Genomic DNA, 13,021 nt, shown 5'->3' with positions numbered 1-13,021 from the left:
GTCTTATTTCTGACCTTTTGCAGACTCATCCTTAGCCCATGAGACATGATCTTGCACGGAGCCCCCGGCGAAGGGAGATTGACAGTCATTTTTTTTGTTTCTTCCATTGTCTAATAATTGTACCAACAGTTGTTGCCTTCTCACCAAGCTGCTTGCCTGTTGTCCTGTAGCCCATCCCAGCCTTGTGCAGGTCTACAGTTTTGTCCCTGGTGTTCTTAAACAGCTCTTTGGTCTTGGCCATGGTGAAAAGATTGGAGGGAGTGTGATTGATTGATTGAGTGTGTGAACAGCTGTCTTTTATACAGGTAATGAGTTCAAACACATGCAATTACTACAGGCAATGAGTGCAGAGTAGGAGGGCTTCTTAAAGAAAAACTAACAGGTATATGAGAGCCAAAATTCTTGTGATAGGGACGTGGTGACCCTTATAGGTAAAGATCTGTTCATGCTAAAACCTCTTTATATATAAATAGCTGCAATTTTCCAAAGAATAGGAGGCACTGATTGCTTTATATATTGTGCATGGGTTTTATTGCACAGGCACTCTGCACTTTATTTTGGATATGTGAATATACACATTTGATGATTTTTTTGTATATGATATCACTATGTGACAATTTTGCACATTGCACATTGCACTTTTTATGATTGTTAATTATTTATTTTTTGTTATGATATCATAATTATTATTATTTTTTTGTATTTGCACTTTTTATAATCCTTTTGGAGAATGGTCTTTTATAATATGAGGCATGCATATTGGATATATAAATTGGGTCTTATTATTTTGTACAATTTTGTTCAATTGTTCCTATACGTGCACTTTTTTGTTTTTAATTGGTTTTAATATAACCACCTGTATAATATAAATATAATAAAATAAAATAATATTTAAGAAGTACACCCTGTCTGGTCTTCTATGGTTAACGGGTCCTTTGATTGGTTGGTTGGTGTAATCTATCTCACACCCTATCTTTAGCATAGGGTGCGCTGGCCGTGTGCTAGTAGGATTTGTGCGCTGCGCACTTTTGAAGGTGCGCCGGTGTGCACAGAACGCAGCATGTTGCATTTTGTCGTTTTTAAAGATAGGGTGCACAGATCGCATGCGGCCGTATGCGATAGTAGGAGGCGATGACCGGATGGGGCGGGCAGGGAGTGAGCAGGGGGCAGGGCTTAGCAGCGCCGTGCGCTGCATGTAAAATACGCTAGTGTGAAACTATCCAAAGACCACCCACTGGACTAGTATGCATGCAAACACCATCAAATTCAATTTATAAAATGAAAAGTTATAATAAATGAAAAGTTATAATAAAGATTTTTCAAAAAATCTTTGTTATTCTGTACAGCTTCTCCATCTTTATACCATGCTGTTCACATATTGGACAGCATGCATGATGTGACAGGTTCCCTTACATGAATTTATACAGTTCTGTCACTGAGGAAGCTTATTGTTGATAGATTTATATTTTATGCGAAACATGTTTATAAATTTTTTTTTCCAGAAAATACTTTGTTTCAGCGCCTTTTTTTATTAGAGAAAAAAAATAGTCCATAAGTTCTAGAGATGATCGAATCTTTTAAAATCTGATTCACCAGGTTTTACTAATGTTTCAAAAGCTTCATATCACAAGTTATTAATTCACAGTAAATTGTAATACTGCAAAGCCTCTAACTGCCCTGAAAATATGTTTGTAACAATCTGAGATCTCCTGGTTCTATATTCAATTAATTTCAAGCAAACACAGCCTAAGTAACAGCAAAGTGACCTCACCATAAAGATTGATGGTTCACAGTAGTAATCAACAGCCTATTTAAAGGGAAGCTGTCAGCAGATTTGGCAGATATGGCCATCACCTTTCAGGGCTTATATACAGCATTCTATAATGTTGCATATTTGCCCCGATCAAACCTGTAAGAGAAGAAATATAGCTTTTATTATACTCACCTGCAGGGCGTTCGGGTTCGATGAGCATCGATCTTCTTGGTCAGGTGTCTCCCATCTTCATGCGCTGCCGTCCTCCTTCTTGCTTCGTGTGGATGACACAGAGCGAAGTACTGCAGTGCGCAGGCAGCAGGAAAGGTCAATGAGGGTTCGGCACCGGTGCCTCAACAGGGCAGAGAAGTACGACTGCACAGAAGCACGATGTCAGGCAGCCTGTGTGGATGATGCAGGGACGCGTCAAGAAGCAAGCAGGAGGGCGGCGATCATAAGAATACCAAGAAGCAGCGGGAAGAAAACAATAGCAAAAATTGGCCACTTTTTAAATAATGCTTGGGACATAAGAAATATAGAAAAAGTGGAGGGCACTACTGATAATTATCAAAACGAAAGGGCTCTCTAAGGGCCTGCAAAAGACATGACATGAGAAAACAAGAAAAAAGATCATGCCCATAATCAAGGAGCACCCCTATGATGTAAAAGATAATGACACTTTATTGAACAGTAATTTGCGCAAACAGCAAAACACAGTGTTAAAAACATTTAAAAATACATAGAGGACCTATAACAAATCATACCTTATTATAAAGGCCATAATTACCCACGCCTAGAGAGATTATTATTGATATCTGCAATCTGACGTCTGATTGCAGAGAAATCTACATTTTTGCTAATATGTAAATGAACTGTTAAGATCTCCCTGAGAATCTGTCTCCAGAGCTTATCTTAAATCAAAAGGGGAATAACCAGTGTGAGACATGTAATGACTGACAGTCTGTTCTCCTGACGCTTCACACTTGTAATGCACACTTTCATTTAAAACTACCTCTCGTGGCACATTCTCCAGGAGTTCTATATCCAACCCATAAAACTTATTTACATCTTAAATAAAACATGGATTTATCTGGAAAAAGACATCAAATCGCAGATATCAAGGTGTCATGTTATTCATTTTATTCTATGACCTGCGTGCCCACATAGACAGCTTAGTAGGGTTGATACTGACAGATTCCCTTTAATATATATATATAATAGTTGAATCCAGAAGTTTACATACACTATATGAAAAGACACATATGCATGTTTTTCTCAATATCAAACATTAAATCAGAATAAACCTTTCCTGTTTTAGGTCAATTGGGATTACCATAATTGTTAATATTTTCCAGACGCAGAATAATGAGAGAGATAACAGTTTAAGGCATTTTTATTACTTACTGCAAAGTCAAAAGTTTACATACACTAAGATTACTGTGCCTGTAAACAATTCTGGACTGGCCATATAATGATGTCATTTGTTTGGAAGCTTCTGTTTTTGTCAACATCAGAGTTAATTAGAGACACACTTGTGGATATATTTCATTGCACACCTGAAACACACTGCTTCTTTGTGTAGCGTCATGAGAAAGTCTCAAAAAATAAGCCAAGATATCAGAAAGATAATTGTGGACGTGAACAAGTCTGGGTACAATTTCAAGATACCTGAAGGTGGCTCGTTCATCTGTACAAACAATTATACACAAGTACAATTAAGATGGGAAAATCCACCAATCTTACCGCTCAGGAAGGAGACGTGTTCTGTGTCCCAGAGATGACCATGCTTTGGTCCGATATGTGCATATCAACCAAAGGATAAAAGCAAAAGACCTTGTGAAGGTGATGACTGAAATCGGTCTTCCAAATGGACAAAGATCCGAAGCATAATACCAAAATGGTAACAAAGTGGCTTAAGGATAACAGAGTCAATGTTTTGGAGGGACCATCACAAAGCCCTGATCTCAATCATATTGAAAATTTATGGACAAAGCTGAAAAGGCAGGTGCGAGCAAGGCGACCTACGAATCTGGATCAGTTACAACAGCTTTGTCAGAAGGAATGGGTCCAAATTCCGACCACCTATTGTGAGAAGCTTGTGGAAAGATATTCCAAACATTTAACCCAGGTCATTCAGTTTAAGGGCAATGGTACCAAACACTAATGAAATGTATCTAAACTTTTGACTTTGCAGTAAGTAATAAAAATGTCTTAAAACATTCCCTCTCTCTCATTATTCTGGCATTTGGCAAATATTAATACTTATAGTCATCTTAATTGACATAAAACGGGAAAGGTTTATTCTGATTTCATTTCAGACATGGAGAAAAACATGAATATGTGTCTTTTTATATAGTGTATGTAAACTTCTGATTTCATATATATATATATATATATATATATATATATATATATATATATATACACACTACCGTTCAAAAGTTTGGGGTCACCCAGACAATTTTGTGTTTTCCGTGAAAACTCTTACTTTTATTAATCAAATTAGTTGCCAAAATGAATTTAAAATCTAGTCCAGACATTGAGAAGGTTCGAAAAAAAGATTTTTATTTGAAATAATAATTTTCTCCTTCAAACTTTGCTTTCGTCAAAGAATGCTCCATTTGCAGCAATTACAGCTTTGCAGACCTTTGGCATTCTAACAGTTAATTTACTGATGTAATCTGGAGAAATTTCACCCCATGCTTCCAGAAGCCCCTCCCACATGTTAGTTTGGCTTGATGGGCACTTTTTGCGTACCATACGGTCAAGCTGCTCCCATAACAGCTCAATGGGTTTGAGATCTGGTGAGTGCGCTGGCCACTCCATTACAGATAGAATACCAGCTGCCTGCTTCTTCCCTAAATAGTTCTTGCATAATTTGGAGGTATGCTTTGGGTCATTGTCCTGTTGTAGGATGAAATTGACTCCAATCAAGCGCTGTCCACAGGGTATGGCATGGCGTTGCAAAATGGAATGATAGCCTTCCTTATTCAAAATCCCTTTTACCTTGTACAAATCTCCCACTTTACCAACACCAAAGTAACCCCAGACCATTACATTACCTCCACCATGCTTGACAGATGGCGTCAGGCACACTTCCAGCATCTTTTCAGTTGTTCTGCATCTCACAAATGTTCTTCTGTGTGATCCAAACACCTCAAACGTGGATTCGTCTGTGAATAACACTTTTTTCAAATCTTCCTCTGTCCAATGTCTGTGTTCTTTTGCCCATATTAATCTTTTCCTTTTATTAGCCAGTCTCAGATATGGCTTTTTCCTTACCACTCTGCCCTGAAGGCCAGCATCCCAGAGTCGCCTCTTCACTGTAGACATTGACACTGGCGTTTTGCTTGTGCTATTTAATGAAGCTGACAGTTGAGGACCTGTGAGACGTTGATATCTCAAACTACAGACTATAATGTACTTGTCTTGTTGCTCAGTTGTGAAGCGGGGCCTCCCACTTCTCTTTTTACTCTGGTTAGAGCTTGTTTGTGCTCTCCTCAGAAGGGAATAGTACACACCGCTGTAGGAAATCTTCAGTTTCTTGACAATTGCTGGCATGGCATAGCCTTCATTTCTAAGAACAAGAATAGACTGTCGAGTTTCACATGAAAGTTCTTTTTTGCTGGCCATTTTGAGAGTTTAATGGAACCAACAAGTGTAATGCTCCAAATTCTCAACTAGCTCAAAGGAAGGTCAGTTTTATAGCTTCTCTAATCAGCCAAACTGTTTTCAGCTGTGCTAACATTCTTGCACAAGGGTTTTCAAAGGTATTCTAACCATTCATTAGCCTTCTTACTCAGCTAGCAAACAAAAAGTACCATAAGAACACTGGAGTGATGGTTGTTGGAAATGGGCCTCTATACACCTATGAATATATTGCAGTTTGCAGCTAGTATAGTCATTTACCACATTAACAATGTATAGAGTGTATTTCTGAATCATTTAGTGTTAACTTCATTGGAAAATAATACTGTGCTTTTCTTTAAAAAATAAGGAAATTTCTAAGTGACCCTAAACTTTTGATTGGTAGTGTATATATACACTGCTCAAAAAAATAAAGGGATCACTTAAACAGCAGAATACTCCAAGTAAATCAAACTTCTGTGAAATCAAACTGTCCACTTAGGAAGCAACACTGGTTGACAATCAATTTCACATGCTGTTGTGCAAATGGAATGGACAGCAGATGGAAATTATTGGCAATTATCAAGACACCCTCAATAAAGGAGTGGTTCTGCAGGTGGGGACCACAGACCACATCTCAGTACCAATGCTTTTTGGCTGATGTTTTGGTCACTTTTGAATGTTGGTTGTGCTTTTACACTTGTGATAGCATGAGACAGACTCTACAACCCACACAAGTGGCTCAGGTAGTACAGCTCATCCAGGATGGCACATCAATGCGAGCTGTGGCAAGAAGGCTTGCTGTGTCTGTGTCATGGTTAGGACATGGTTAATGTCCTGTTCTCGCAGGGTTAACTTTTGCCAGCCTCTCTGGGAGGGGGTATTTAAACTCACTCCAGACTAGGATTCCCTGTCAGCTATACTGTTATTCTGGCTGTGTGTCTGACCCCAGATGTGCGTGTATACTGCGTTGCTTGTTTGCTTCCCATGTATGACCCGGTCTGTCCCCTCACTCTGTTCTCTGTCTCATGTTTTGGTACTATCGTCTTCTCCGGTTCTGACCTTCTGGCTTGGCTATTGTTACTCCATTACAGTTTGTCCCTATTGTACCGTCTATTGCCTGTTCTGGTTTTCTAATCTATTTTCTACGTCCTGATTATCCGCTCTGTCTAACCTTTTGGTATTGTCATGCTATCTCGTGCTTTGACCCTGGCCTGATCTGTTTGTGTATCTGCCTATGCCCCTTGGTAACTTGTCCTGTAGTTACCTTTCTAGGAGTTTTCCTTCAGCTCCTAGCTCTGTGGTGCTTAGGCCACACCCCCAGAAGTCACGTGCTTCAGGCCCTGTTAGTCTGAAGCACGCATCTTCTCCGCTGTTGCCCAACTCCACAGGTATCTTTTGTACTCAGGACATGCGCACTGGCTCAGTGAGCAAGTGCAGTGTGGTGTTCCTGACAGTCTGATAGCGTAGTGTCCAGAGGCTGGAGCCGCTACTAGGAAACAGGCCAGTACACCAGGAAACATGGAGGGGGCCATAGGAGGGCAACAACCCAGCAGCAGGACCGCTACCTCTGCCTTTGTGCAAGGAGGAACAAGAAGAGCACTGCCAGAGCGCTGCAAAATGACCTCCAGCAGGCCACAAATGTGCATGTGTCTGCACAAACAGCTAGAAACCGACTCCATGAGGATAGACTGAGGGCCTGACGTCCAGAGATTGGGGTTGTGCTCACAGTCCAACACCATGCAGGACGCTTGGCATTTGCCACAGAACATCAGGATTGGCAAATTCACCACTGGTGCCCTGTGCTCTTCACAGATGAAATCAGGTTCACACTGAGCACATGTGACAGATGTGAGAATCTGGAGACACTGTGGAGAACGATCTGTTGCCTGCAACATTCCTCAGCATGACCGGTTTGGCAGTGGGTCAGTAATGGTGTGGGGTGGCATTTCTTTGGAGGGCCACACAACCCTCCATGTGCTCGCCAGAGGTAGCCTGACTGCCATTAGGTACCGGGATGAGATCCTCAAACCCCTTGTGAGACCATATGCTGGTGCGGTTGCCCTGGGTTCCTCCTAATGCAGGACAATGCCAGATCTCATGTGGCTAGAGTGTGTCAGCAATTCCTGCAAGATGAAGGCATTGAAGCTATGGACTGGGCCACCCATTCCCCAGACCTGAATCTGATCACATCTGGGACATCATGTCTCGCTCCATCCACCATTGTCACGTTGCACCACAGACTGTCCAGAAGTTGGTGGATGCTTTAGTCCAGGTCCCTCAGGAGACCATCCGCCGCCTCATCAGGAGCATGCCCAGGCATTGTACAGTAGGGAGGTCATACAGGCACATGGAGGCCACTCACAATACTGAGCATCTTTTCCTTGTCATTAGGCATTTCTACTGAAGTTGGATCAGCCTGTAATTTAATTTTCCACTTTGATTTTGAGTATCATTCCAAATCCAGATATCCATGGGATATTCATTTTGATTTACATTGATAATTGTTATGTTTTATTGTTCTGAACACATTCCACTATTCAATGAATAAAAATTTGCAGCAGGAATATTTTATTCAGAGATATCTAGGATGTGGTATTTTAGTGTTCCCTTTATTGTTTTGATCAGTGTATATAAATATATATATATACAGTGGGGAAAAAAAGTATTTAGTCAGTCAGCAATAGTGCAAGTTCCACCACTTAAAAAGATGAGAGGCGTCTGTAATTTACATCATAGGTAGACCTCAACTATGGGAGACAAACTGAGAAAAAAAAATCCAGAAAATCACATTGTCTGGTTTTTTTTTCATTTTATTTGCATATTATGGTGGAAAATAAGTATTTGGTCAGAAACAAAATTTCATCTCAATACTTTGTGATATATCCTTTGTTGGCAATGACAGAGGTCAAACGTTTTCTGTAAGTCTTCACAAGGTTGCCACACACTGTTGTTGGTATGTTGGCCCATTCCTCCATGCAGATCTCCTCTAGAGCAGTGATGTTTTTGGCTTTTCGCTTGGCAACACGGACTTTCAACTCCCTCCAAAGGTTTTCTATAGGGTTGAGATCTGGAGACTGGCTAGGCCACTCCAGGACCTTGAAATGCTTCTTACGAAGCCACTCTTTCGTTGCCCTGGCGGTGTGCTTTGGATCATTGTCATGTTGAAAGACCCAGCCACGTTTCATCTTCAATGCCCTTGCTGATGGAAGGAGGTTTGCACTCAAAATCTGACGATACATGGCCCCATTCATTCTTTCATGTACCCGGATCAGTCGTCCTGGCCCCTTTGCAGAGAAACAGCCCCAAAGCATGATGTTTCCACCACCATGCTTTACAGTAGGTATGGTGTTTGATGGATGCAACTCAGTATTCTTTTTCCTCCAAACACGACAAGTTGTGTTTCTACCAAACAGTTCCAGTTTGGTTTCATCAGACCATAGGACATTCTCCCAAAACTCCTCTGGATCATCCAAATGCTCTCTAGCAAACTTCAGACTGGCCCGGACATGTACAGGCTTAAGCAGTGGGACACGTCTGACACTGCAGGATCTGAGTCCATGGTGGCGTAGTGTGTTACTTATGGTAGGCCTTGTTACATTGGTCCCAGCTCTCTGCAGTTCATTCACTAGGTCCCCCCGCGTGGTTCTGGGATTTTTGCTCACCGTTCTTGTGATCATTCTGACCCCACGGGGTGGGATTTTGCGTGGAGCACCAGATTGAGGGAGATTATCAGTGGTCTTGTATGTCTTCCATTTTCTAATTATTGCTCCCACAGTTGATTTCTTCACTCCAAGCTGGTTGGCTATTGCAGATTCAGTCTTCCCAGCCTGGTGCAGGGCTACAATTTTGTTTCTGGTGTCCTTTGACAGCTCTTTGGTCTTCACCATAGTGGAGTTTGGAGTCAGACTGTTTGAGGGTGTGCACAGGTGTCTTTTTATACTGATAACAAGTTTAAACAGGTGCCATTACTACAGGTAATGAGTGGAGGAAAGAGGAGACTCTTAAAGAAGAAGTTACAGGTCTGTGAGAGCCAGAAATCTTGATTGCTTGTTTCTGACCAAATACTTATTTTCCACCATAATATGCAAATAAAATGAAAAAAAAACAGACAATGTCATTTTCTGGATTTTTTTTTCTCAGTTTGTCTCCCATAGTTGAGGTCTACCTATGATGTAAATTACAGACGCCTCTCATCTTTTTAAGTGGTGGAACTTGCACTTTTGCTGACTGACTAAATACTTTTTTTCCCCACTGTATATATTTTGCTATGTGAATTGTTTGTAAATTATTTGATTTCCAGATTTCCTAATTTATATATTTCCTGTTTCTTGCAGTTGAGTGGAGCACCTCTGCTGATTTCTATCCATTGGCTGGTGAAGTCGTTGTAGATAATCTGCAGTCTTTGAAGTACACAATTCCAGGCCTTACTATGGTAAATTTCAGGTCACACTGATTCTGTCTACAGTCAATTTACCACAAATTTCTATTTGCTTCTGTTCTTACAATACACTTTCCTTTGAGAAACGTGTTAAATTGTATACCTTACTCGTCATTTCGGGATGCTGTTACCAGATGGCAATTGTCAATTAGTATGAAGCATTTTGAACCTTCACGCACACATGTGCAGATCAGGAACACTCTTGTGTCACTGCTCTATGGATAACAGCATAATCTTCATCAGAATATAATATGTCAATCCCTCTGCAGAAAATAGCTGTGACTGATGAGTAGAATAACACATGTGTATTTACCCCAGAGCTTCAGAAATTCCCTGTGCATTAAGACTGTGAAACAGATATAGCTCCTGCTTATCAAATTTTTTTTCTGGTGCACCTCTTCTCTCTTAGCATTCTTATAGCACTTTTGTACTCAATCATGGTAATCAGCTCCTAAATGTGTCTTGATTTCCTTTATTCCCATAATAACTACTAATGCACTTATTTCTAATGGTTTTATTTTTAGAGGATTTTTAAGTACAGTGGCTAATAATAGTGCCTTCGTCAAAGGTCGAGCAGTCTTCTGTGCCAATTGTTATGTATTCAGATCTAAATGAGTACTTTGTAATCCAAATCCTGACCCGACTTTGGGTCTGATCAACCAAACTAATAGTATCATAAGAAACTTACCTATTATGCTATAAGGTCAAGTCAGGTTGAGATTTGCCATAACACATAAGAATAATTGTTATTTTTTGGCAAAATGTGATAAAGATATGAGAAGATTGAGCAAAGAATGTCCTTTGGAGCCCGAGTACATGGCTTTGTTACATCTATGTCTTTAAAATCTCCCATAGATTTCTGTCAACATGTACAATTTCATGAAGTGACATACAGAGAATTTGCTAACAAATTCCAAATGAAACTTTCAGAAAAAGAATTGTGGCATTAAGTGTGATTTTAAGGAGCAACTCTCTTCTAGAAACACTGTTCTGTGTCCTCTTCACTTGGGACCACACCGTTCTTCTGAAATAAATATGCTTAGGATTTTATGGCACACTTGTTATAACTCATCCAGAATGGGGTCTTCACGAAAAAAAAGACCTCCTGGACTTCAGAAGACTTGGCTACTTTCTCAGGTTCAGCCATATCCTCATGAAACCTCCCGCAAAGCATTGCTTCCAGAAGTATTTTCCATGATGTAGTCATGGAAGAGGACAGGAGAAAGAATAAGAGAGGTGTGAAGGAGCATGCAAGAGACATTGTGGGATGTGACTGGAAAAGCGGACATGGCTAGGACAAAAACATCTTCAGGAAATTCTGATGTGCAAGTCGTCAAGTAAATGTTATAATAATCAGAATTTTAGACTTCTGGTGCAGACATAATTCGGCCCTAAAACGTATTCACAACAGATACAGTACAAATGCTAAATAATCTGAGAAATACAGAAGCACAAATTATGATTAAAATATTTACATTTTCATACATTGAAAAAGACTAACATGAAACTGAAAAACCCTATTGATGCTGAAAATCCTAAGTGGATTCTGAATTGTGACATGGAATTTACAGGATATCGTATCGCATAAGGTTGTAAATGCAATCCTCAACACTGAAAATGAAGTACCAATAAAGAAAAATCATGGAGTTATGGAAATCAAAAGATCAACAGACATGTCAATTATATACAATAGATGAAAAAATTGAAGCAACATTTTCAAGCCTTCTTGATTGATTCAGTATCAGTTATGAGCGCAATGTGCAAAAATACACGCACTTACACGCCTTGGCATTCTATTAATGAGGGTATTAATGGTCGTCTAAAGAATATCCTGATATGCTGATTGCACTTGCACATGCAAATCATCAAGATCCACTGGTGACAGTTCCTTTTCAATTGTTGACCAACGATGTTGAAGATGTGCGCGATTGAAGACAAGTCCAGAGAAACTACAAACCATTGTAGCACATATGGCCTAGCGCTGTTGTTTTGAAAAATGGATTCTCGAACACTTTGTATAAATGGCTATATCACTGGTTCTACAATTGATCCATTCTTTATCACCAGTGAAATTTTATGTTACATACCAAATATAAGGTGTCAAATAATGTATACCAAAAAATCTGACATGGAGAAGGACTTGGGAATCCTAGTTAATGATAAACTTACCTGGAGCAGCCAGTGCCAGGCAGCGGCTGCCAAGGCAAACAGGATCATCTGGTGCATTAAAAGAGGTCTGGATACATATGATGAGAGCATTATTCTGCCTCTGTACAAATCTCTGGTTAGACAGCACATGGAGTACTGTGTACAGTTTTGGGCACCGGTGCTCAGGAAGGATATAATGGAACAAGAGCAGGTACAAAGGAGGGCAACAAAATTAATAAAGGGGATGGGGGAACTACAATACCCAGAGAGATTAGCAAAATTAGGATTATTTAGTCTAGAAAAAAGATGACTAAGGGGCGATCTAATAACCATGTATAAGTATATAAGGGGACAATACAAATATCTCTCCGAGGATCTGTTTATATCAAAGAAGGTAACGGTCACAAGGGGGCATTCTCTGCATCTGGAGGAGAAAAGGTTTTACCACCAACATAGAAGAGGAATAGGGTAGTGAGAATCTGGAATTCCCTGCCTGAGGAGGTAGTGATGGCGAACTCAGTCGAAGGGTTCAAGAGAGGCCTGGATGTCTTCCTGGAGCGTAACAATATTGTATCTTACAGTTATTGTTAGGTTCTTTAGAAGGGCGTAGATCTGGGGATTTATTCTTCTGACAGAATTTTATAGGCTGAACTGGATGGACTAATGTCTTTTTTCAGCCTTACTTACTATGTTACTATGCTTAATATAAGAATGCATTTTCACGGCACTGGGCTATCAGCCAGACATCCAACTATAGGTGTTTCATTGACTTAATGTCCATGCTCTCAAAGGCTATCATAGTGCAATACAAAATGACATAGACTGCTGTAATGGAGGTCTATCTTCAATGATGAGCTCCTCTTTTGTCTTAGATACAATGACAGCCAGAGATTCGTCTGGACAGCTTGAGGGCAACGCCATGAAGATGCATTGAAAAGGGAACTTCACACTTATCTTTTTTCCAGGATTATGGGGTGGGATGGCATAATGTAGTATTCCATGTATGCTAATAAAATGTCATTACAATAATTTTGGCCAGCGTAACCAGTGGT

The 13,021-nt window shown here is 40.1% G+C and overlaps 1 protein-coding gene across 1 annotated transcript in view; it reads left to right on the top strand.

Moving 5' to 3' along the window:
• ANKFN1 (ankyrin repeat and fibronectin type III domain containing 1) overlaps positions 1-13,021 on the top strand; it is a 1,014,930-nt gene that overhangs the window by 454,321 nt on the left and 547,588 nt on the right. The window contains exon 6 of the mRNA XM_073588104.1: positions 9,718-9,815. Coding sequence (XP_073444205.1) covers positions 9,718-9,815 — 98 coding nt within the window. The remainder of the gene's footprint in view (positions 1-9,717; positions 9,816-13,021) is intronic.

The sequence above is a fragment of the Dendrobates tinctorius genome, unplaced genomic scaffold (genome assembly GCF_039654945.1).
Source record: "Dendrobates tinctorius isolate UK_male_01 unplaced genomic scaffold, ASM3965494v1 ptg000103l, whole genome shotgun sequence".
Lineage (NCBI taxonomy): Eukaryota > Metazoa > Chordata > Amphibia > Anura > Dendrobatidae > Dendrobates > Dendrobates tinctorius.
This window is presented reverse-complemented; position numbering and strand designations above follow the sequence as displayed.